The 24,299-nt window shown below is 40.0% G+C and overlaps 3 protein-coding genes across 5 annotated transcripts; 2 read left to right on the forward strand and 1 right to left on the reverse strand.

Moving 5' to 3' along the window:
* Nucleotides 1–259: 259 nt before the first annotated feature.
* On the forward strand, nucleotides 260–24,256 carry LOC128885405 (uncharacterized). The gene is made up of 27 exons (XM_054139438.1): nucleotides 260–469; nucleotides 2,373–2,707; nucleotides 3,150–3,437; nucleotides 3,672–3,845; nucleotides 3,938–5,428; nucleotides 10,441–10,605; nucleotides 10,756–10,941; nucleotides 11,024–11,200; nucleotides 11,274–11,439; nucleotides 11,542–11,650; nucleotides 11,705–11,831; nucleotides 12,636–12,696; nucleotides 12,788–12,897; nucleotides 12,968–13,152; nucleotides 13,228–13,443; nucleotides 13,534–13,687; nucleotides 13,762–13,982; nucleotides 17,556–17,665; nucleotides 18,208–18,398; nucleotides 18,488–18,937; nucleotides 19,009–19,260; nucleotides 19,336–19,434; nucleotides 19,530–19,684; nucleotides 19,821–20,016; nucleotides 20,117–20,265; nucleotides 20,340–20,498; nucleotides 22,852–24,256. The coding sequence occupies exons 2-27, from the start codon at nucleotides 2,477–2,479 to the stop codon at nucleotides 22,970–22,972; spliced, it is 5,943 nt and encodes a 1,980-aa protein (XP_053995413.1). The 5' UTR covers nucleotides 260–469; nucleotides 2,373–2,476; the 3' UTR covers nucleotides 22,973–24,256.
* LOC128885415 (carbohydrate sulfotransferase 11-like) lies at nucleotides 5,436–10,541 on the reverse strand. 3 transcript variants are annotated; one of them, XM_054139456.1, is made up of 7 exons: nucleotides 10,397–10,541; nucleotides 7,852–10,237; nucleotides 7,605–7,753; nucleotides 7,316–7,487; nucleotides 6,939–7,098; nucleotides 6,577–6,776; nucleotides 5,436–6,402 (listed from the first exon to the last, which is right to left on the reverse strand). In XM_054139456.1, the coding sequence occupies exons 2-7, from the start codon at nucleotides 8,002–8,004 to the stop codon at nucleotides 6,175–6,177; spliced, it is 1,062 nt and encodes a 353-aa protein (XP_053995431.1). In that variant the 5' UTR covers nucleotides 8,005–10,237; nucleotides 10,397–10,541; the 3' UTR covers nucleotides 5,436–6,174. The 3 variants fall into 3 exon arrangements, with proteins under 3 accessions (XP_053995431.1, XP_053995432.1, XP_053995430.1); XM_054139457.1 differs by having other exon boundaries at nucleotides 7,852–7,959; nucleotides 8,048–10,468; XM_054139455.1 differs by having other exon boundaries at nucleotides 7,852–10,461.
* LOC128885410 (piggyBac transposable element-derived protein 4-like) lies at nucleotides 20,516–22,844 on the forward strand. The gene has a single exon (XM_054139445.1). It carries the CDS (start codon nucleotides 20,976–20,978, stop codon nucleotides 22,656–22,658), a length of 1,683 nt encoding a protein of 560 aa, XP_053995420.1. The 5' UTR covers nucleotides 20,516–20,975; the 3' UTR covers nucleotides 22,659–22,844.
* Nucleotides 24,257–24,299: the final 43 nt, after the last annotated feature.

Here is a 24,299-nt window from a genome sequence, read left to right on the forward strand (position 1 = left end):
GCAAGTACAAATTAGGAATTTGTATTGGCGGGATAATTTGAATTTCGATCAAATGATTTCGACTGCTTTACGAACGGATCTATTTGCGACTTCTGGTCTTGTTTACATTTATCGAAGCACTTTGTTTTTGCAATAACACTGACGATTAGAATTAGAATACACGTACCTGTGCAAAAGCATTTCTGGAGAAGTGGGGAGAGGGTGGTCGATATTACCCGCAAAACCACCTTGCTTCAAGAATCGAGTGGCGGCAGTCACATGTCGGCCGTAGTCGGGTGAGTTTCTCGTTTGATGATTGCTTCGATCACAGAGTAGAGTACTCTGTGATATTAATTGTCGCGTCGTTTGTCATAAGATGTGGTTGAGTTAAATAAAAAAAATGTGCACGACACAGTGGCAATAAACGTGGAAACTGTGACATGTGCATCGCTACAGTAACAACATCACGTCTTCCTTGTGCATGACACGAGTAAGTCAACTACGTATTTTTCTATGTTGGAATATGTTTAGTAACTAAAACCTTATCAAAACAGCATACCAATGAAACTCGAGGAAATAGCCTGTACACTCTTTGCGTCTAGGTAGTCGTAACAATTTAGTGAATCTGATTCTTTTAAATCATCAACTTAACATAAAATTTATCAACATAAAATTGTTTAACATTATTTAGAAATACGTCAACGAATAATAGTGTAAGTGCACCTCATTGTTGTATCGCAAATTTCGTTTTTGTAAGCGAGTTTAGACAATGGTGCTGAGTTACATGAATGTAACGACTTGCGATCACGTGATAAATAAATTAACCATACATTTTTGAAAAAGGCGCCAAATAAACAACAAAATTATAGCATAGTTATACTTTCTTTTCTGTTAGTGCAAAGTTCTATTTCAATATTGCTAATTCAATGGTGAATTAATCCTTTTTAGAATTAATTGGCTACTAAAACCCAGCTTTTGTAATTAAAGCACCGTTCTTAAAGTTCACGAAAAACGAAAAAAGTTACGCAAAAATTGATCATAGACACGAGGCAATTCCGTAAGGAATGTCGATTGGAGATTCAAGGGTAAAGGGATGATTCATAATTATCGTTGACATTGAACGTTGTTTTTGTGTAACTACGTTACTAGAAAGAGCTTGCAACTTAGACTTTCAAGAAGAAAATTTCTTACATTGATTTATATAGGGTGTCCCAAAAATGTTGTAACACCTTGAAAAGGGTGGTTCGGGAGGTGATTTGAAACAACTTTTTCCTTAGCGAAAATGTTGTAGGCGGCTTCGTTGAAGAGATATTAACGGAAGACACTGACCAATCAGAGAGCGTATACCGTTGGAGCGGCCGCGGTAGCCTATGAGCGCGGCCGCCTATCGCGTAGCCTACGCTCCACCGGCATACTCGCGCTCTGATTGGTCAGTGTTTTCCGTTAATATCTCTTCAACGAAGCCTCCTACAACATTTTCGCTAAGGAAAAAGTTGTTTCAAATCACCTCCCGAATCACCTCTTCCAAGGACCTCCAACATTTTCGGTACATTCTGTATTAATGTAGATTGACGTCAATTTCATCCCTTAATAAACAAACAATATTCTCTTTTAATTGGAAGAAATTTTACAATAATTTTCGAGTCTGTCTTAGAGAAAGCAGTAGGTACTTGTAGGAGGAAAAAAGTTCACGCTCGATCGAGTTAAGTACAATGAATAAGTATTCACCCTTATGCGGCCTCGTAAGAGGACAACCCCTTCTGGACTTTCCAGACACACGCACGTTTTCTTTGGATTATGCAATCGCCTCTCGTGTGTACTACTTTTATGCAGGGTTCGTGTCGCGAGATTCGATGATAAACTTCGCGACTTCGCCTCGATTTGTTCCTTTTTTCTTCCACCCTCTTAAAAATATCTGCTCCCAAGCGAAAATTATACATTGAAACCTTCCAATGTTTTACGTTACAAACTTAATTCGTACGAGGATAATAATTATTCGACTTATTTTTTAATCTAAAACAGTATCGCACGCGTAGTGTGAATAATTGGTCTGATTCGAGGGAAGACGTTCCTACGTGCACAGAAGAAGTTTAAATTAATATTGAAACGCATTGCGTGACTAAATACTGAGATCGATTCTGCAACCGAAACCGGAAGTCGGGTGCTAATGTCAATCATTTCTTACTTTTGTACGTAGCATGCGCTGGAAGACGAAGAAATATCGTCGATCGATCAATACGGAAGTTGGAACTCAACGTTGGAAATTTCGATTTTGTTGTATTGTTCTTGACTGCGATTATTATAGTAGAAAAATGTTCTTACGTACTCGTTCGTCATGGTTGACGGGGGTTTATGCTGGCTGTATATACATATCTAATGAATCTGTCGATTAGGCTAATCCTCGCGTGACTCGATGAACGGCAAGGGACTAGGAAAGCGATTACCAAGGAAGATGGTGAAGGACCTACGGTTCCCGAGGGACGAGACGTAGGGTGGTATGTCCGAGTGCTTCGAGTATTCGTCATCTATGACAGGATCGACGAATGCGGGGCCTCTGCAGCCCCCGAAGGATTCCTCGCCCCTTCTTGGACGATCGTCGCCGTTCGATTTCTCCTCGACTCCTCTGAGGCCGTCTCGCCGAGGTCATCGTCACCGGCTCCATCGAAAGATGACATTGACCTCACCCAACGGCCAACCTGTACAGCTCACTCCTCTCTGGGAACACGTGGTTGGTATTTCTTATTTTCACATTAAACGAATAGAATATTGTTATTGCAGAGAACGAGTTCGACGAATGGATAGACGACGAGAACCCGAGGTGCGAAAGAAGAGTGTTTGGACTCTTTGAAGTGTGCCTAGAAGGAAGCGTATGGGATCCAGCGAATGTTTAGATTAAACGAGCGACGCCAGTTTGGGTATGAATGATAAGAGTGTGTGTAAGGGTAAAAGGAATGTACATGTGACTGGAAGAATGCAAGAGCTTTACTGACAAATTGCTAAAGTCAACAGTAAAGGCGTTATTTTAGTTTGTACATCCATACCGACGATAGTTTAATTGTAAACCTGCGGCACCATTGTAGCAACAGTAACGCCCATCGCCATTATTAAATGCAATCGTACAGTATCCTAAATAATTAACAAACTACTTAATAATTTCATTTATCGTCCAGGTGCGCACCAGGAAATTTCCAAGCGAGGTCGACACGCGTCTCACGTTCCTAGAGATATCGGAGAGACTGCGTGATCCGGAATGGGAGGTGCGTCAGCACGCTCTTCGCGTGCTCATAGACGTGCTGCCGACTTTGAACGCTGACATCGTGGACAAGGTCATGCAACCAGTGGTGCCGGAGCTGGTCAATAATTTGGGCCACCCGGCGCCGGCTGTTCGCAAGGGTGCTCTCGACGCTTTGCGGGTTTTTCTCATTCACAGCCGTGATAGGGAGAACACCATCAAGAACGTTAGTCTTATTCTTCCTTTTACACAGCTATCCAAAAGCAATAGAACAACCAGCGATTATGTCGTATAGAAATTAACGTTTTAAAGGATTAATATTTGGATCAGTTACCACGTTCGTGAACATGATTCAAACTGTTGACGCACGGAAACGCGTTGACCTTCCCTCCCCCACTATTCGATACACTTATCGACTGCGAAAGGGGTTTGCATCGATCGGTTATACTCTTTCTTACAGATTCTTCAGGATGGGTTGAACCGTTCCGAGGTGCGCGACTCCTTTCAAACGAACGTCACCACGGGAGTGATCCTGAGCGTTCCGTCTCTGCTGTTCCCTTCGTCCAGCAGCCCCTCTCCTAGCGAAAAGCTCGTGAAGGATGCAACAATTGCTCTGGCATCCAGACTGGCTCAGGTCAGTCTCGAGCAAATTGTAATGCATGATCATGGTTAATAATCGCTATTATTTTCTGTTAATCACATCTTATCAAACGTTTCAATTCTCAGGTCCCACACCAGGAGGCCGTGCTGAAGTCGTTGATGAAGATCCGCGACGCAGTGGGCGTTCAGGAGTTCGAGGACTACTTAAAAGACTACGACAACAAGTTAAAACGGAACATCGAAATCCTGTCTAAGATCTACAACGTCAAGTCCGCGAAGAAAGCGCACAAGAGGGCAGAGGTTGATGGTAAAAGCGTCGAGAAAGCGGAGTCTAAAGACCCAGACAGGAAGTGGGAGAGCGACAGCGACACGTCTGGTATCGCGGAAGAGGAAGACGAGGTGAATGGAGTTATGCCAGCGGCGAGGGTAGTGTTAGAGACTGAGATCAAGTTCAACGAAGAAACTGCCATCACGATGACCATCTTGGAGGAAAAGGAAGACAGCGAAAAGGAGCAGGACGACGAGAGCGGGACGGACGTGAGAAACGACGTGGAAGCCAAAGACTCTTCTCCCGACAGACGGAAGACTCCTAGAAGGGTGCATTTTGGAGGTGAAGTAGTCAAACTGAGAACTCCGGATAGCGACGAGACAGAGTCACTCGAGGCAACCCCTAAGACTAGGATTCCCCTTCCCGTTTCTCCAGCTACGAAAATGCCTAACACCGGGAGGAGACCGTCTTCTCAGCCTTGCAGTCCTCGCAGAGAGCCTGGGAAGCTAAGGAGAGCGTCCAGGTCCGTCTCCAGCAGCCCCAAGAGAGAAGTGTACACTCACAACGCGGACCTGAGTCCTAAGAAGAGTATCCTTTCGAGAACCAGCAGTCCAGTAGTTAGCAAGTCTGTGGAACAATCTAGGAAAAAGAGGAATTCGAGGGGACAGGAAGAGAAGAACGAGTTGAATAAGAATAATGAGAATTTGAGGGTCCTCGCGATTGTTGGGAGAATAGAAGAGGCGAAGAAGGAAGACGTTAAGCTGGTTCAAAGTGGCCAGAGCCTCGGGAGTTTGGCCTCCAACAATTCAATTAGTTTGGAGAATAAAGACGAGAAATTGGACGAAAGTACAGATAAAGTGGTTGAGACAGTCAGCAAAAGTGTTTCGATAGCAGATATGGAAAGCTTGATTGTAAAACAGTCAAATGTTCCGAAGAGGAGAGTCGAAGAGAGATTTGCTACCCTAGAAAATGATCAAAAAGTGGATTCACTGTTTGGTTCATTTGTGGAAGAGGAAACCGAGCCGAGTAATGCGAAGATAGATGAAGTCGATGACGAAGGCGATCGGTTATTCGCGAGGGACTCGAAGGCTGACGAAAAGGATGTTTCGGGTAGAGATGTTGAAAAGTTTAAAAGTGTTACGACGAAGGAGGGTAATGTCGGTGGCGAGTCGTTAGAAAACGCTGGCGGTGAACGAACGACGAAGCGTGATCGCGATAAGCGCGATGTGATTGAGAAAAATGGCAGTGCAGCTCATGGTATTGGAGACATGGCGGGTATATCGGAGGAATCTAGCTGGGAAGAGTTGGGGTTGGTCGACCAGGAAGTGCTGGAGGATCTGCATAACAAAGTGAGTAATACGATTCCTTTATTTTCTTCTGTAACTGTCGCAATACGCACAATGTAATCGTACTATACACGATATTCACAATACTTGCAGCATAACATTCACGCTACACGTAGTGTAACATGTGGGATACAATCGAGTCGGCTGTAGGACTATAATCGAAACTCTCTCGAAGATCGCGTTACTTCTCTTCAATGCAAGCATGTTCACGTGGATCGATGCTTAATAGGAGAATCGCAAGCGTTCGATAAGTTAAGTACTAACCTGCTGGCGCATGAAATATTTCACGAAGCTTAACAATGCTAATCGAATACGTCCTATATTTTTACGGTCACGTCGAACGTGTTCAGCACGAAAATCGCTGGAACAGACGGACGGCAAAAACAAAGAAACGTGTTAAGCCGATAAGCATACATACGTGAACCTAATTGATAGTGTTTAAATCACATTACGCCACGCGACGAACTTTTGCCGACGAAATCGATTGACCCACTTGCCATGACGCAATGTATCAGAACGATCTGTCCTAAAGTCGATGGCTCCCCCTCGAGTCGGATTAATTAATGAGCAAACGAAAAGCTGCCGCGTTTTATCGCCACCGACCCTCGACCACTAACCGTGGGGTACTTGACCGATCCGGCTGGATAAAAATCAAGTAATAGTACGCTGGAACTTATTTTTGCAGTACCATGCAATTTTTTTTATTATTTATTGGAACGATAATTCGTATTTTTGTTTGAATTTAATTTTTAAACAGGAGCTGCGTATTGGTAATAATGATCAGGCGAGTAATCGAATAGGTCGAAGTCGAGTTTGAATTTTCCGTACAATTTCTGCATCATATCTTTGTTCAGCTGACTGAAATATATCCTCGATGCGCTCGAGTGACCACCGCTATGTCGCCATCTTGGCTTAATTACCTTTTGCAGGCCTAATTTATGGATCGTGTAAATCTGGTCCCGCCACATTGTTTCTACCTGCAAAGCGTTATATACCCATAACGAAACTGTGCATAAAAATAATTCAGTCTGGATAGGAACTTTACATTCTCCTTTATACTCTCTGACTTTATATTCTCCATATCATAACATTAAATAATTCTGTGAAATATTGTTTTCATTACAGTACATGCATCATTGCTATAAGGCTACCTTCGCGATTATGTCATAATCGACGATGCAAGGCGTGCAGAAGAAGTAGTATGGCATCCAATGATCGTCTCCGTAGCTGGCCAAGTCGGTGTTAATTAGATACTGAACGAATTCTCTGAACGTCGGTTCGATTCCAGCTGGCGAAGGAATTCCCTCTAGTCTGATCACCTGGTCCTTCGTAGGTTCGGTATAATTCCTCTCTGAGAATAAACAAATTCTATTCGCGCTCGCATAACTTTATATAATCATTAAAGAAGTTTCCCCAGACGTACGATGTCGCGTCATAGGGGACATCCGAGTGCAAAGGGTTAACCCAGTGCTCCAGCAAGGAATATCGCGGTCGATATTTTGTCGTGACTCACCGCGGTACTTTTGAACAATCTTGCTGCCATATTTCCGATAAAAGTGAAGTGTCCCGTGTTCCCTTCCAGCCACAGAGTTTTCCAGCTTATCGCGATATGCGCTCAGCAATCTCTCAAATGGGTGCCTTACCACCAAGAGTTTCTTCGTTACCTTTAGAGCCTACATCAATTTTCTCTTCTTGAATCTCTGATACGCTACTGATACCATAAACTTTGTTTCCACGACTCGAACATTTTTAAATGGTATTGTCTAGGGATTTTTCGAAGTAGTTTCGCCTCGGTCGCGGCGAATGCTACGGTGCAATTAATTTCCCGAGTCGACGGGTGAATGCTCAATACGTTTAGCTCGACGCGTGTTTAGAATGATTTAGGTTTACCTTGTCGGCTGCTGGATATTCGAGTTCCGGTATTACCCTTCTCGCGATGGTCGATATCTGTTCCTTTCCACTGTTCAGCTCTTCCTCGGGCACGTTCATTAGAAGACATAAATTGTAAATCCATGTTGTGCTACCGGCTTTGTAAATTGGACAGTATGATAGATTATGCGACCTGTTCGAGGAATGATATCGTAGAAACGCGATAGATTAAAGCGTTAAGATTCTTCAGTTATGAATAACTGGAGAGCGTGAATTTTTATAAATAATTCCATGGAGAATATTATCAAACCTGCTTATATAAAAGACGCTATACTGTGGCGCGGGTGGGTGCTTAAAGCTTGCAAGTTTATCGGGTTCTTTATATGCACCTAGATTGTATCTTCGGCAAGTATACTTCGCTGTTAACAATCGCTGGAAATTGTCGTTTTCTGCTTCGACCTAAAAGTAAACACTAAACTACCACTCGATATTCTGTTAGTTCAATTTATATTTCTTCCTTTACGGCTCTGATGTATTTATTATTTTAATACGCGTACCATTAATTTATCCAGTTCATCCAACGTAGGTATTAACTTGTCCTCCTCTCCAACACGATGTAGGGTCAATTTCAATATAAAAAATATCAATCCACAGCCAACGACATACTTTAAAATTTGAAGAACAATTCTTTTGCGGTTTCTATACATCATGCGTTCATTTATTCAAAAGGAAACGTTAAACGTTGAGTCTCACATGAAATTGTCTACCACTCATCTTACGAACACCCATTTTGTTTGGTAATCTCACGAAACGTTTAGTTCGACCTGAGAATTAACAGAAAAAGCACGTATTTACTGGAAGCACGAGGTAAATATTCGTTCTTCCTTCTAGCGAGGCACTGACTGACCGGTTTCCTGTTGTTCTCCGACAGTGATGGATCTGCGGTATTCTAAACCCGTGGCAAGGAGCTTTGTAATTAAATTTAATTTTTATTTTGATTTCAGTTCAAGCTCGAAGAACTAATTGATGTTTGTTTCATTTTTTACTTGCCCCTGAAGTGTATAAATATCATATACACACGGCACAAAACGAAACCTGTAAATGATCATTCATATCGATCACGAATATCAATTTATAAACTATGATACCGATTGAAAATAATAATAAATTGCACGTGTCAGCCATACAAGAAATTATGCGCTAAGTATAAACTACATAGAATTTATTTTTGTCGCGTTTGCAATTCGTTCCAGACAATTGCGTTCGCGGTGAAAGTAACGAACGTTTTATGCGATTGTCGTTATCAGCGAGACACGTTGAAGCGTCTCTTGACCGTGAAATCGTCTGCCTTTCATTCAACGGAAGTTCAAGGCCACGCTATTGCCCTTCCATCAACGTAGAAGTGTGGGTATAATCAGAACTATAAAAGTGAATAGCATCTATCGATCCTCCTCGTCGCGTAATCTACTCTGTTTAAGGTAAAGGAAACTTTTCGCACGGAAATAAATGATTCAGCGCCGGTGGGTTCGCTCACTCTTTGAGGATAGGTTGTTTCGTCATTGTTTTTCACGTAAATATAAGAAGATAAAGACATGGATATATTAATTTTTGAATTTTAACAAGCTTTACAGCCATGTCATCCATATTAGCGCGAGTTTATCATACCGACTGAACAGCCAGTCTGATTCTGAGTAAAGCGTGAGTCTACCATACCGACTGAATAGTCAGTGTAATTGTGAGCAAACCATGAGTTTCTATACCGGCTAAACAGCTACTCTGATTGTGAGTAAAGCGTGAGTGTACCATACCGACTGAATAGTCAGTGTAATTGTGAGCAAACCATGAGTTTCTATACCGACTAAACAGCTACTCTGATTGTGAGTAAAGCTTATTTTCATCTTACCGACTGAATAACATCAGTTGAGTAAAGCTTATTCACCTGACCAACAACGTGTTGAGTGGTCGAATCCTCCCCTGCCTGTGTCGCAGACTCTATAACAGGCAAGTCACTTAATGTCATACTTTGAACCTGCAACATGTTCTTTGCTGAGAAACGTATGTCAACGTGACGTTTTAATTTCTCGTTATCATTAATGTTCTTCATTTGTGGAATTTTTCAGGGACCACCCCTTGCCTGACGGTGTTTTTATTGCGTCGACTGATTAAGTAGATTGATCACACTTCCAGAAGACATTTTCCCCGATGTTCGTATCCTCGTGGCAGTGAAACGGCGACGATTTGAATAATGCATGCCGCGTCTCGCTTTCCACGTGGCCCCGAGACGCTGAAACAGACCCGTTCGCGATTAGTATGAATATTCCGCTGATGAAAAACGAGAGAGATTTCCCTATGGAACATTATGCACCGAAGTCGCGGAGGCGAAACGCGTGCCGCCCGCGGGTAGCAAGAAAATAATTAGGAACGCGTTGCGTGCCACGTCGGTCCACTAAATCGCCGTTTCGATGTATATGCAAATCCATTGCGATTCCAGCGTCGTTTGAACCTCGCGAGGCGTCTTCAAACCAGTCCTAATATCCGTGTTTTGCATTTTGTAATCGTTTCGAATGTACGCGAAGACACGAGAGAAACGAAGTTTGTACTTAATAACGTCTTATTAACGTCTTGGGTATGACGTACTTGAAGTAATTGGTATTTTCTTGTAATTGGCGTGTCTTCTTCGGGGGTAATTATTTATAAAGTATCTTGTAGTAGAATGCAAAATATTGCGAAGCCGTGGTAGATCTTTTTATTCTGTTGACTCTTGAGGAAGTTCCTCCACGAGTTCTTTGGAACTATGAAAAGTCGATAGTATCGATCACTTCCGTGTAAATAGAGCCGAATCGGAAAGCAAATGCAGATGTTACCGGTAGATTGTATTCAGACTTGCTGCGACGATCGATAACATTCGTTTCTCGACTCCAGATTCTTGTCGAATGACATCGCCTGCAAATGTTTTTATAAATGTATCTTGGACTAAAAGGTGCAATAATCTTTAAAATAAAAATCATACAATAAAAAACCGCTAAATGTATCTCATAAGCAACCTAAATGACATTAAGGCGATCCAAGTTGATGAAATTTAGTAAATTCTTGTGGTCGTACCTTCCCCTTAACTTTCAATTAATCGTAATTTGATCTCGTTTCAGGAAGACTGGCGTGCTCGTGTCAGAGGCTTTGAGAGGGTAGCATCGGCTTTACGAACGTCTTCAGCACTGATCGCGATAGAGCCGCGATTAGGATCTCTTTTGCATGCAGTGTTGGGCAATGAAAAGAGCTGTCGAGTCGCTGCTGCCGGCCTCGCAGTGGCAAAGGTACATTTGCGACTCGTAAATTTTCGCCTCCAGATCAATCTAAATGTTAAGTCTATTGTTCTTATTCGCTACAGTCACAAAAAATGGTAAACTTCTACTCTAGATCTTTATCTATATTGCTTTAATTACTTGGTATTTACCTCATATTAGGTGGTCGTAGCTGGGGTAAGCGAGGAAGCTCTGAAGAAGAGGCTACCACAGTTAGCCTGGGGTTTAGCGAGGCAAGGTGGTCCGAGTGCTGCTCAGCTAGCCAGGATCGCGATGCTCAGGCTCAGACCTGCTCTTCTCTTGGAGCAGCTTCTGCAGCCGCAATGTTTGAACGCCAGAAACGCAAAGGTGACATCTGTTTAACAATATGTGTAATTTATAATTATTTTCTAGTGCCATCCTAATAGTTTCTGTATTAAACTCTTCTCAGATCAGAGAAAACACCCTGCAGCTGTTGATCTTTTCCTTGATAACATTTCCAAGCACGGAATTCAAAGTGGACGCCGTGGCCAATAAAGTAGCCAAGATGGTCAGAGATCGACGTCGCAGGGTGCGACAAGCTGCACTTGATACTCTGGCTGTTCTGGCGCAGATCTACGAATCCGAGGTACTTGAGCACTGCTCGAAACAATTGTAGAATCAAGATTTCTCTTCAGAGCAATTATTAGCAATGCTTGCAGGAAGTATTAGCCGCTGGAAAACGCGCTTCGGAAGGACACCACGACAGAGAGGCAATGATCTCTGCTATTAGAGCACGCCTCGCACGGAAGTCCTTGCCTCTGGTTTCCGCCGATGGCCTTGTCATGTATGGCCTACAAATTTCACCTACCGTGCAAATAGCCACAGGTAAATTACTTTTTTTCACTCTGACGATAGACTGCGGCAATAAGCTGTATTTAATTTCCTCCCGTGCTACCTTCTATTGATGGCTTGATTAAATTCTTTCAGGCCCTGACGTCGATTGGATCGTGGCAGGAAGTGGCTCCGTTTCCCCTGGCATTAGTCGTACCAAAGGACAAATTATATCCACGAGGTCAGAAAAGGAGAAACTTGCAAGGTAATAACTTGGATCATAAAGGTTTACGCACAATATCGTATTAAATCTTTCTAGGAATGAACATGGCAACTACAATGAAAATCGGTGGATCGACAGGCCAAATTTTGTTGCTCTTGGAGTGGGTATGCGTTCTAAGACGGATCACCCTGTGGTTTGGCAGATAGTTCCAACGCAAAGTCAGGTATGATTGCTATGAAATACTAATTTTAACTTCCATTACATGACTCCAGACTACTTCAATCATTCTCGATGCGAACAGTACCTGGCTGCCGAGCCAAATCAATAACTTCGGTATGTGCATTACCGTTGCGTTGAATGCAAATGGTAATTAACAATTTTGATGAGGCCATTATCGAAATGCAAGTCTGCGAGCTTAAGTTCGGTTCGAAATTTTATCGCGTGTCACGAGGTCAGCAATGTTCGCGTGGTGCAACAGTATTATATAGAAGCAGTTTTAATCCACAAATCATGGTTGTAACTCATCGCTTAGATTTACACAATTTGAATAAACAGTTGCACGCTGGATAAGCGGCAATATTTCAAATGTCTATCATTGCACAAATCATAATCGTATACAAACGACTTGCTAACAAATAATAAAGTAACAAGGCGTTTTTCGGACTATAAATTATAAGCTTTCAACGATTAATCGTTTGACTCGTCGACAAATTTCAAGTCAGTATGTCGAAGACGTTCGTTTCGTTTCTTGTTTTTTCTCTTTTGTAGTTCTTTACGAGATCGGATAAACGGTATGATAAAATTCTTTGAAAGGGATATTCTTACTTTTTGGTCTAATAAACGTGTTAATGATAATTAACACCTTGGTTAATATTCAATTGACATTATGTCTCGCTTGAATTTGAAACATTTATTAGAATTATTTGAGGTTAGAAGGTCTCACACTGTCCTGTTACAAATTGTCATAAACGTAATAAAATTTAACTGTATATTTAAGTGATATAAACGCAGTGTGTATCGCTTCTAGGACCTCCAATGCGAAGATGAAGCAAACCTACGAGCGTCTCGAGGCGTGAACACTGACATCCGTAATAATCATTGTATTTTTTAACTTTTAGCGGTCATATTGCAGGCATGGCGGTAGTACGATGGGAAATGCAAAATATTGTTACATTTTAGGGGACGGCACCAGCTCTAATTCGAACGCGAAGAATCAAGCGAGACTTCCGGCTTCCACAAAAGAATCTACAAATTATAGAAATATCGTTGACGATAATTTTGAAAGAAGAGTAAGTTTCACTTTTCTTCTGAAATTATCATAGGTCATAATAATCTCTATTAACGTAGCGCACATTTTAGGAAATTAACAATAAAACAGAATCTAGGATACCTGTGTTATTCACTCGCGATCGAGGATCAAAAGTCGTCGATTACAACCTGGATAAATCTACTAATTTTGAATTAATCGCCTCTCAGTCGAGGAGAAGATTAAAAGACGCTGCGGAGACCACTGCGCACATGAGTTCTCAAGAAGAAAACGGCAGGTACTAATCGTTAGTAACAGGTATACATAAAGACATCGAAATATATATAATATGATTAATGATATATGTTCACAGAGGAACCCTGTTCCGAAGAAAAAAGAATCAAGAGAACAGTACTAGCACGCAAGAGTCAGATGTTATCCCCAGAGTTCATCCGAAATTTTTGGAGAAAGATAGGTATCAAAAGAAGCCTGACGTCGGCTTAAGATACGGTCGCTCAAGCTCTATTGAACGTAATCAACCATCTTTGCCGAGGAACGTTAAGCAACAGACGTTTGTTATGCATGACATGTGGGTATAAACTTCACTTGTAAAAATACATTTTTAATATCCAATTCAATAATTTAATACAAATTTAAAATTTCTCTCCGTTTTTCCTAGGTACAACACGAGTACTCGTAGAGAGGGGCGGTTTACCGATGAGAACTCTTTCCGACCATTGCGGACAGCTCCTACACCATTGACGCATACCTACAATAAGATAGATTTTACACAAAGAGGAGGCGAGATTGACGATACAAACATGTTATCAAGAGTAAGTATTTACAGTATTTAATTAATACAAATATTAATACAAAGTAATTTTGACAATTATGTATTACATTGCAGGCAAGATTCTACCGCAGGACGAAGGACGCAGCCGCACAAAAAATGAACAATGTCGAGTTGATTTCATCTGACGCTCAGGCAAATGATCATTTTCCTGAGATATGCCCTGACACTCCTTACAGAAGAAGGCTACGATCGCTGTCTCCGTCGCAACTATATCATCGCCAACAATTTGCTAGAATGGCTGCCAACGAAGTACACGCAGCGTCCATGTATGATATGTAAGTAACAATTTATTCTTTCATATATTCTTTAGTAGGGATTTTTAATGTAATAATACTTGTTCGACGATGAAAAGTGCGTATTCGTACATAAGACTCGCCGTCTGGCTTTCTCTTATCTGCTATCTCATAAAATCGATCGTACCCAAAAATAAACCTAAGTGGAATAGTATGTACATATTAATCGATATAGAGAATAATTTTTAGGATATTCGTGCGTTGATAGAAAAACTGGCGTACATTCGTAGAAAGAAATGGATAAAGTAGGAACTGTGGGGAATGTGTAATAAATTTTTATCTGCGGCAGGTGACGCGGTACATTCTTATGGGGGTACTATCGTCGCGGTGGTGCGATACTTCATTGATTTTCAAGTCGGTTTGTCTCATTAGTCTATATCTCAGAAAATTATTCTCCTATTTTCGTACATGTGTACAACAAATTCTTCCTCGTTCCAACGCCATGGCAGTGTTTTGCATTTTTTACAACTTTTTAACAGCAGATCTAGATACGCGACAAATGTAAGACTCCGCAATTTCGCCGTGCGAATCGATACTACGCAGAAAAATACTTAACAGCTGTTCTGGGAACATGACGGCTGAGTAAGGACGCGTTTTCACAATTATTGGCGGATTACATCGCATTTGCTTAACCAATTTCTTGAAACCACTTTTACATGGGACGTGACTCACAACTGTGCCCAATGAATTGTCCTAATCTTGTTCTATCCTTGAATATTTCGACGTAGAACCGCAAAGATTCGAAGCGATCGGTTAGGATTACGCACGAGAGACCGTTTAACGAGGCAGTCGTATGGAATAAATAAACGGGCAGTAGTGTGTCGAGACATTCTAGATCTCGTTTCTCATTCTTTGATTTATGAACGTCGCGTGAGAAGTAATGCGAGAATAAAACGGCAATCACATCTTGCCTGTAGACTAAACACGGTAGCGAATACTAACCACATAATAATTGAAGCTCATTACCGGGATGGCTAGAAAACTCCTACGGACATTGTGTCTCGGCGTAGAATTTGCATGGCTGCCAAGTTGGATTTATAAGGCATCCGCATGTCACAAATGTTATACACTTCGTGGACATTTTCATTTTGCTATACTGTATATTGTTACCGAGCAATGAAACAATATAAACCCGAAGGGGGATCATAGTACCACCTTTGATGATAAAAGGACAACATCGGAAGGTGTTCGTATACCTGTCAGATATCTCTACGAAGTAAAACATACAGACAGAGAAATAGCAGTAGTCAATAGCACCTTGTCATTTTCACCTGGAACGCACACACCTACGTAAGTTTCCACCCTCGTGCTCGAGGAGAGGGGTGGCAAAGGTACGGTCAGTGTATAGTCATTCGATAAGGTATCGCGTGGTTACAGGTGAAATGGTAGAAGGGAAAAGAGAGAAAAGCTAGGGGAAGGGGACGCGGTTTACCTGGAAGGGGCAGCGGTCAGCGTCGGGACGCTCGACGTCTACGCGGGGCACAGTCGTGCGTACCTCGTCACCTGTCGCGTCGTCGCAAATTGCACTTGCTTCCGTTTCTCCCCCTTTCCCCTTTTTCGATTTTCTGCTTTCACGGAAATTGTGGAAAGTGATCATCGAGGAACTTGGGATACATTTCTTTTTTTATTTAAACTGATTCTTGTCTAACTGAGAGTGTCGTGCGTCGGCGACAACTGTCCAGAATTGAATTATTCGTCACTGGGAGAATTAATTTATGTTTCGTGTGGCACAGAATCGCTGCGAACCCTAGCACGGTATTCCATCGCGTTTAAATCACTTTGGAAGTATGTTTAAGAATGGTCTCCTGAACACTGCGTTTGAAACTTTGTTATTTTGTTCTTTTCAAGTTTAAAATTTTACCAATATGTTCTATTTTCTTTCGCGTAGCGAAAACAAATTGGTACTCGTTAATTTTGTGTGGTAAAATTAAGTTAATATTGCGTGTTTCATATATTTTTATTATAATTCTCTTCGAAGTACAAGAAGTACTTGTAAGTCGTTCCATTTGTCAGTATGGATTTCAATGAATAATCAAACTTCACCGCTACAAACTACAGTATTAGCGACTAAAGAAGTACGTAGAAAATTGCTACTTTGTTCAGAAATGTCGTGAAGTTTCACAACACGTGTGTATAGAGATTATTGATATGTTGGCAGCGTATCATTGCATCTCTTCCGAACAAAAAACGTATTAGTTTCAATCATTTTAATCGAACGAATTTTTAAGAACGTATCGATATCTACTGATAGTAAATTTTAGATCCTCGATTATGAAAATATATTCAAATTGGAAAATTTTTGAACCTCTGTTATCCAAGTTACAGTTATCCTTCAGATATAACAGGTTGTTAATCGATCATTCGTTAACCCCTGGAAGTTCGAGCCAGAAATTTCATTTACATACGTCTAGACACTTGAAATTTACTGCCTCGAAGTTTCCTCGATTTCTCTTCGGTGATCGTAGAATTCGAGGGAAACACGGAAACATTTTTTTTTATCATTTTTTCAAGATATTTTCTTTTCCCAACGATAAAATTAAATAATCAGCCGGTGTTTTATAAAATAAAATAAGTGACATGCTGCAAAATGATAAAAGACAGTCGTCGGAAGCGTACGATACAATAGGATTCCATTAGCCGCGACAAAAGTGAACCTTGAAGAATGAAACGACCCAGTAACGTGGAAATAACGCTGGCGAACAGTGTAAATGGTACCAGCCAGTCGAAATCGAAGAGGTAGGATCGCGATTGATGAGGGAACATCGGTGAAAATGATCTTCAAGTATTGCGCCTGGCCTGACGAGACCAAGGAGAGCGACAAGGTCACAGTCTTCAAGAATGAAGACTCGAACTCGCCAGAAAAGGATCAGAATTTCAATGAAAAGTCTGCAAAGTCCAGGAGGAAGGAGTACAAAATCGCTGACACGGTTCTTCGTTATTGTCCTTGCGCGTTTAGGTGCAGACAATCGGTGGACGTCGCTAAAGAGGAGGAAGATTCGATTTCAACGATCGTTACCACCGCCCACACGACGCCCGTGATTCCTTTGACGTTGAGCACCAGCAACGACACTATGTACGTTTCCAGGTTCATGGAAAATTTACTATAGAAAATGTATGGTACGGAATAGAAATAAAGAGGTAACTGCAATAAACGAGAAATGAATTGTTAATGTACGAAGCAAGGGAGTACCATTTAAAAGTACGAGTCACGTTGCAACTGTGCGCAGACTATTGTATGCAGTGTATTTTAATCGAGGACTTTAGTAAATCAGATTTGTAATACTTACTGCGGGAAATAGGCGAGTTCGTAACACTTTTGTCCTCGACATTCATCAGCGCTATATATTATGCATGAAAGGGAGTTCTATATGCGCGGGACATGTATTGTGCAATGTACAGTTAGTTGGTATGATTTTATTTTATGTGTGACCCTCATGCGATATTAAGGGGGGTGACTCCCAAAAGCCGATTTTAATTTTGTTGGCACTTTTTTTCAAAGCTCAAACGTTTACAAATGCTTACTCTTTATACCTGATTATTTGACTTGTGTTTTAGAGACAAAGTGGTGAACGAGGAAGAGTATAACGAAAAGAACAAACATCATTTTTTAACGAACGAAGACTATGGAGTGCACACGTTGGATGCCATTGAAACACGTTTCGAAGGTATTTTAAATTAATTGTGTCGTGATTATCACCTTATAGTACGTTTTCTTATGCGTGACAAAAGCATGAAATTCAGCCTCGACAGTGATTTCTCGAAGGACGAATAAACCCTGTCTAGTCTCGATTGATTTTTATGTAACTTCTGTTTGAGTCGGTTGTCTTATAGACACGATCTATACGATGTACAGCGACGAATTATGGGAGAGTTCATCCAGCAGAATTGTGATCGTTAAAGCGATAGAAAATGAGCTGCGAGACTAGCCAAGTGCGATCGAAAGTACACGAACTGGAGCGAGAGGTTCTTAACCTCGGACGACGAGTAAACCTTTAGACCCAACATGGGGAAGGAATCAATATTTTGCCTGTAACATTTAAGCAACACTCGAACGAGCTGTATTCGAACACCTTGCTTTCTATAATAGTTATATATTACATGTTCCATTGATTAAATTTACCATAAGCAAAATTTATAATAATTTAGTTTGTAGAAAACATCATTCCAGTAATTGGAGTTTATCGAATCAAATTATTCTACTTTTCAGCGGATGATCAGGAACTGTCGTCGTCGGATGCGTTGGAAAATAATTGCGAGCAAGATACTGGACAAGACACTCACGACACCCAAGATGACAGCGAGAGTAGATCATCCAGCCCCGAAAGAAATGTAGACGCTGCGTTTGACATCATTACTGGCCAGTCGAGTACTCCTGATCAAGACACAGTCGACTTCGTTGTGAGTTCTCTCGGCGCAAGGACTTTCAAGCTAATAAACATTCCAAACAAATATCTCACCTATATAATACAACAAAAATGCATTTGCAGATCGCGTTGGGTGAGAAAATTGATGCCACAATTGAGCCACCGATCGGGTCAATCGAAGACGACGTTTCCAAAAACTGGAGCAGCGAGGAGGAAGCAAAATCGAGGATCCAGAGTCGCGTGTCAACCAGGAACTCTCTATGCTCACAATGTTGCGAGCATCAGAACGACAGCGAATCAAGTGCTTCCGACGAAGTCGAAGGAACGGATGGAAGGACAAGCGCGGGAAGAAGATCTATAGTATCCGTTTTAACGAATGAACGGGTATTGACAAGCGAAAATTTGCAAACGTCTGCTGATGATCTGGCCTCAGACTTTCAAGAAGTGCTAGGTTCACCATCGAGAAGATCCAGCAGTCCTAAGAAATCGAGTCGATCGTCAAGCCAGAATTCCAACGATTTTGGAGCGTTGAAATCACCTAGGCGTAATTCCTGCATCAGTTCTCATAAATTGGTTAGTAGACAAAAGCCTCACGTATCTCATTCTCAAGGACTATAATCAGCCAAATGTTTAACTCCTTATAGAGTTTCGATTTGGAAAATAAAGAATCCGCAGATTCAAGCGAAGAGGGAGTGATTTCGCCTATACCACAGTGCGAAGATGATTTCCTCGAACCGATAGAACCGATTAAGTCCCGTAGAGGATCCAAAAATGTGGAATCACCGACGATCATTATTGCATCCAGGCCTCACTCCACCGAGGCTCTCAACTACATTGAAAATCATCTAGAGACCGCTGTTCCGTTAATCGAAAATGATGATAATAATGCCTGCAGAGTACGTAATTGTAATCAAATCAATTAAATTTTGAAAAGAAATGAAATGCATGTTCTACTTGTCTTTCCATTCCAGTTCATTAATGACTCTAACGGGAGTAATACATTGGACGATGGACAAAGTCGGGATAGCTCCAGCGAAACGAACACGGAGCCAGGAATTTTAAAGATTGAAGTATGAGATCATTCTTCGTATTACTTTATTATTTTTTCGTTGATTTTCTAGCTTGTAAAGTTTCTAATTCTAAGTACCCATACGTTTGTGTTCAGACTGAACCTATGGAATCGGCCAAACTGTCCAAACGAATGACGTCGAAAGTTCCTCGCATGATGAGACGATACCGAAGCAAAGGAAATTTAGTAAAACTGGAAAAAACGAAGCCGATTGTGCAACAGTGTTTTTCTCAGCTGGAGAGTAAAGAATGGTAAATCATTGGAATCTAATTTGTATCATAACCCTTAACATCGAACGTGAAACATGATTGATTTGGCGTAAAGTATCCCACATTTAAGAAATATAATCATTAATCAATTGAACCCCGACTTATTTCATCGTTTTAGGGAAATTACCATGAAAGGTTTGAAAGCATTGTCCCAGATTACAAAGCAAGAGCCGGAGTCCTTGGACGTCAGCACCACAGCGACGATTAATCGGCTCTTAGGTCGACAAATAAAAAGTCTTCGGTCACAGGTGGCGCGTGCTGCATGTCTGGCCGCTAGCGATATCTTTACTTCGCAAATCCGTGGCATAGATCAGGTGATTACCCATACATTTTCATGCAATTAATTTATTTAATCTACGCAGAAGTCCCACTTCTATGACATTTCGATGATACGAGGACTTATGTTGTCAACAGGATTTCGATGACATAGCTGGACCATTGCTTCATAGGACAGCCGACACCAATCGATTTCTTCGGGCAGATAGCAATGCGGCCCTTGATCGCATGATCGAACACCTTCCGCCACATAAAACGATTGGTGTGATTGTCCAGCGAGGAGCTAGGTAACGCAGCGTACAGTCAGAAAATGACAGAAAAAAAATCTTTAAATCATAATTAATTCCTTTTCTTTGTGTAGTCATCAAAATGCTATCGTGAGAGCAGCGACCGCCAGGCTATTGGCCTCTATAGTCCAGCAGATCGGACCAGAACACACCATGATGTTGCCAAAAGATGTAAGGGACAAGTTACTCAACACGGGCGCGAGATTGTTGATCGATGGGAATCTGGATGCTAGGTAAATGTATCATATTGATACAAGTCACTAATAATATACCATTTTACAACCCTATGTGTACTTCACTTTGTAAGAGAAAATATATAAAAGATATTGTATAAAGTAAAACGAGTAAAACTACATGTAAAAGGCAACGTAATGTAACAGAACACGATGTATCAGGGCTACTATAGTACAATACGGCCCTGACTAGAACATAACATACCAATGGGCGTCTGATCACGTGAGGATCATGCGGGGCAGTACTGTTTACATCCCCTCTATCTTTAACGCATTCGACACCGGTGACTCAGCAGATGAGTCACGCAACATCTCACTCGTTTAGCCCCTGACGCAGTATGTGGGTCATGTATAGAGATCGGTAGTAATGGTCAGTTCTCAGAGAGCAATGGGAACATTTATACTGTTGTAAAATACAGTGCAGACTAAGGTGAATAAAAAGGTAGAACTGCTATTGGTTTGAAGATCAAATAAAGGATGGATAAACCAGGACCGTCGATGTGTCAAATTGTATACAGTGATGAAAGCGAAGACTCTGTATTGGAAAATGACACAAAAAGGCAAAAAGTCTCTGTTACTGTATACGACAGTGACGATATTGAAATCAATTGGCATAAAAATAGATATAAAAATTACTTAGAAACAGACGATGAAGATGGTGAACTAATCTCTGAAGAAATAGATGTAAGTGAGAGCAGTATCGAATCAGAGAGCATAGAAGTAAATGAATTTCTTGAAGACAGTACGGATGATAGAGAATGGATGCTTCAGGATAAGTTGAAAACATTTGTTTTCAAACAAAATAATGGTTTAAAATATTCACCTAATGGATTGGATCCTATTAATTTCTTTGAATTGTTGTTTGATACAAACTTCTTTTTGAATACTGTCATAGAAACAAATAAATATGGGAAGACTAGGGGAGGTGATCAATGGAAAGAATTAACAGTGCGAGAATTAAAAATATTTCTAGGTCTACTATTACATATGGGTACAATTAAATGTCCGAAATTACAAAACTATTGGAGTACTCAGAGACTGTTTAATTTCACTTGTTTCTCCCAACATATGAGCAGGAACAGATTTCAAGAAATATTACGTTCTTTGCATTTCTCTTCGGATAATAGACCCAATAATTGTATGAATAAAATAGAACCAATTATTGATTATTTCAATGAAAAAATGAAACAACTCTACTATCCGCAAAAAGAACTAATAATACATGAGACACTAGTTCCTTGGAGAGGCAGATTAGATAATATTTCTCGAAAGATGCATAATTGTATCAAATTATATGTTTTAACAGAGGGTTCAGGAATAACTCTTCGAATTAAGACATATAAAGGAAACAATGATGATACAAATGGAACAAAATATGCAGCAAAAATAGTTGGTTATTTATTAGAAGATTTTCTGTACAAAGGACATTCTGTTTATATGGATGATTTTTTTACCAATTTTGAATTAGCCAAACAACTGCTTGATGCCCAAACGTATTGCACAGGCACCTTACGAAACTTCCGAAAGGGAAATAATATAAATGTTGTTAATAAAAAGCTTGTAGAAGGGGAAATGATATCTCGTCACAAAAATAATATTATAATGAGTAAATTTCGAAATAAAAGAGAAGTTTTGTTTATCTCGAGTGAATTTGTAGCAGACTTTATAGAGTTGGAAAATAAAAGAAAAAAGAAATATAAAGAGCCCTTAGCATTACACAAATATAATGCATTTATGGAAAATATCGACAAAAAAGACCAATTGTTATCTTATTACACTTGCATCAGAAATACATTTGAACGGAATATTAAATTATGGATAAATATTGTAGAAACGTTATTGTTAAATTCTTTTTTCCTATATTCAAAATACTCGTCTTCTAAAAAGAAGATACACTTTTTCGATTATCGCTTGAACATTATTAATGCTTTCTTATATAGCAACAATCAAGAAAATATACCTCTTGCTTTAATACAACACGAACATCTACCTGAAATGCTTTCTAGAGATGAACAAAATAGAATAAAACGAAAGAGATGTAGACAGTGTTTTGCTAATGGATCGCGAAAAAACACTAATTATTTTTGCAGTGGCTGTATGGATAATCCAGGTTTATGTTTAGGGGAATGTTTCAAGGAATACCATAAACGTTTATTATGATGTTTCACATTTTTTATTTATTACTTTTAAACCATTTCTTTTGTAATTAAAATTTGTTACTATATGTGTATATCTATATTTTTGTATAATTATCTCGTATTTTTAATGCACTCATTAGGATACAATAAAAATATTAATGTTTATATTTATCATATACTTTACTTTTCTTTTTTTCTGTACTCTAATTCCACAGAAACCACACGAAAGGAATGTTTAGATGTCTCATGGTCTACGAAGGATTTCACAAAGCGTTGACAGATGCGGTCCCGGAAACGACATTGAGGCACATCGAGAAGACCTTGAAGACCCTTTAATTTAACCAATCGTTGCGTCAATGACGATCGAATGATCGATAAACCCCAAATAGTTTCAGACTTGTATTGTCGTTTCATCACTTTGAACCTTTGATGGGATCTTTGCGCAAGGAGAGAAATTTTAGATACGCATTTTTCCACGCTCGCTGATATTTCTCTCAATGCGCGCATCTACAATTTCTTCCCTGAACTTAATCAGCCATGGAAGAGAAGAGAAAATACAGTCGACTAGATCATCCATCTAGTCGACTGATATCCGTCCGTAACGTTTTGATACTCCAATGTACGTTCGTACATTTCTTTTTTATACCGTCTAACAAGCAGCATACACGTCCGTCACGTTTGAACGAAAGCTTATTTACATAACGTGGGGTTTATGAAGAAATTAATTGAGAAGATCTTTAATACCAGGTTTCCCCGAAATTTGACATTATGTAAATAAACCTTCCTCCGTTACGCAGTACAGGCATTGCTCTGAAGACATAGCGAATGTAGTGAAAGTAGAATGTGTAAAGACAGACGTTTTAAATATAAAAAAAGAGAAATTCAATTGCCCGAAATTTATATATGATTTATTGTGATTTAATGTAAACTTTGTTGCAGACGCGACACTTGTACTTGGAGTCTTAGTGCCTTGTTTTGTAAAGGTTTTATTATTGTTGAGAACAAATTTATACAGAGTTGTTTAACAGAGGTTTACGCCTTTATTTTACGCCTTTTCGCGAATAGGTACTCGTCTTTATATATAACTGTTAAATGAAATAAAATGTGATATGCGTAAAGAAATGATTAAGTTTTATTGAACAATTACTTATAAGTTGTATAAAATGATCTCAATAAATTTTTTTTTTTCTTTACTTCACCAACTCTTTCGCAAGGAGTTGCAGGAAGAACATTATAATTGATTTTCCTCGAAGAAAGGAATACATTGCTGATGGCAATGACTTTTTTTCAAAGAGCTTAAAAATCGCTATAATTTTAATGAAGTACATACGACACTATTTCGATGTAAATACATAACTAACTATGTACAAATTGATCAAACAACGTTGGGGTTGCTCAGTATATGTGAAATCGATCCGACTCTATCATTTATCAACTGAAGAGATAATAAAGTGAATCATGAAATTGATTGTCCCTCGTCGTAGTGCAATAAATTATTTACAATGTTTGTATTTATACATACGTATTTAATTATGAATGCGTCACGTATACGTGTAATACTAATTTATCGAACAAAATTATATACCATTAAGTAATAAAATTAATATTGTACTCCGACTATATATTTCACCAAATGAAGTCTTTCTTTGCTTTTTTTTTTGTT

This window comes from Hylaeus anthracinus, unplaced genomic scaffold (assembly GCF_026225885.1).
Source record: "Hylaeus anthracinus isolate JK02 unplaced genomic scaffold, UHH_iyHylAnth1.0_haploid 11981, whole genome shotgun sequence".
Lineage (NCBI taxonomy): Eukaryota > Metazoa > Arthropoda > Insecta > Hymenoptera > Colletidae > Hylaeus > Hylaeus anthracinus.

Excerpts from the sequence above, each read along its gene's own strand:
- LOC128885405 (XM_054139438.1), top strand. The coding sequence starts at position 2,477 with ATGTCCGAGTGCTTCGAGTATTCGTCATCTATGACAGGATCGACGAAT. Across the intron at positions 10,942-11,023 it reads TGAACGCCAGAAACGCAAAG|ATCAGAGAAAACACCCTGCA; the intron begins GTGACATCTGTT and ends AACTCTTCTCAG. Across the intron at positions 19,685-19,820 it reads CAGCTGGAGAGTAAAGAATG|GGAAATTACCATGAAAGGTT; the intron begins GTAAATCATTGG and ends TCATCGTTTTAG.
- LOC128885415 (XM_054139456.1), bottom strand. The coding sequence starts at position 8,004 with ATGATGTATAGAAACCGCAAAAGAATTGTTCTTCAAATTTTAAAGTAT. Across the intron at positions 7,099-7,315 it reads AATATCCAGCAGCCGACAAG|GCTCTAAAGGTAACGAAGAA; the intron begins GTAAACCTAAAT and ends AAATTGATGTAG. Across the intron at positions 6,777-6,938 it reads GATTGTTCAAAAGTACCGCG|AGAGGAATTATACCGAACCT; the intron begins GTGAGTCACGAC and ends GTTTATTCTCAG.
- LOC128885410 (XM_054139445.1), top strand. The coding sequence starts at position 20,976 with ATGGATAAACCAGGACCGTCGATGTGTCAAATTGTATACAGTGATGAA.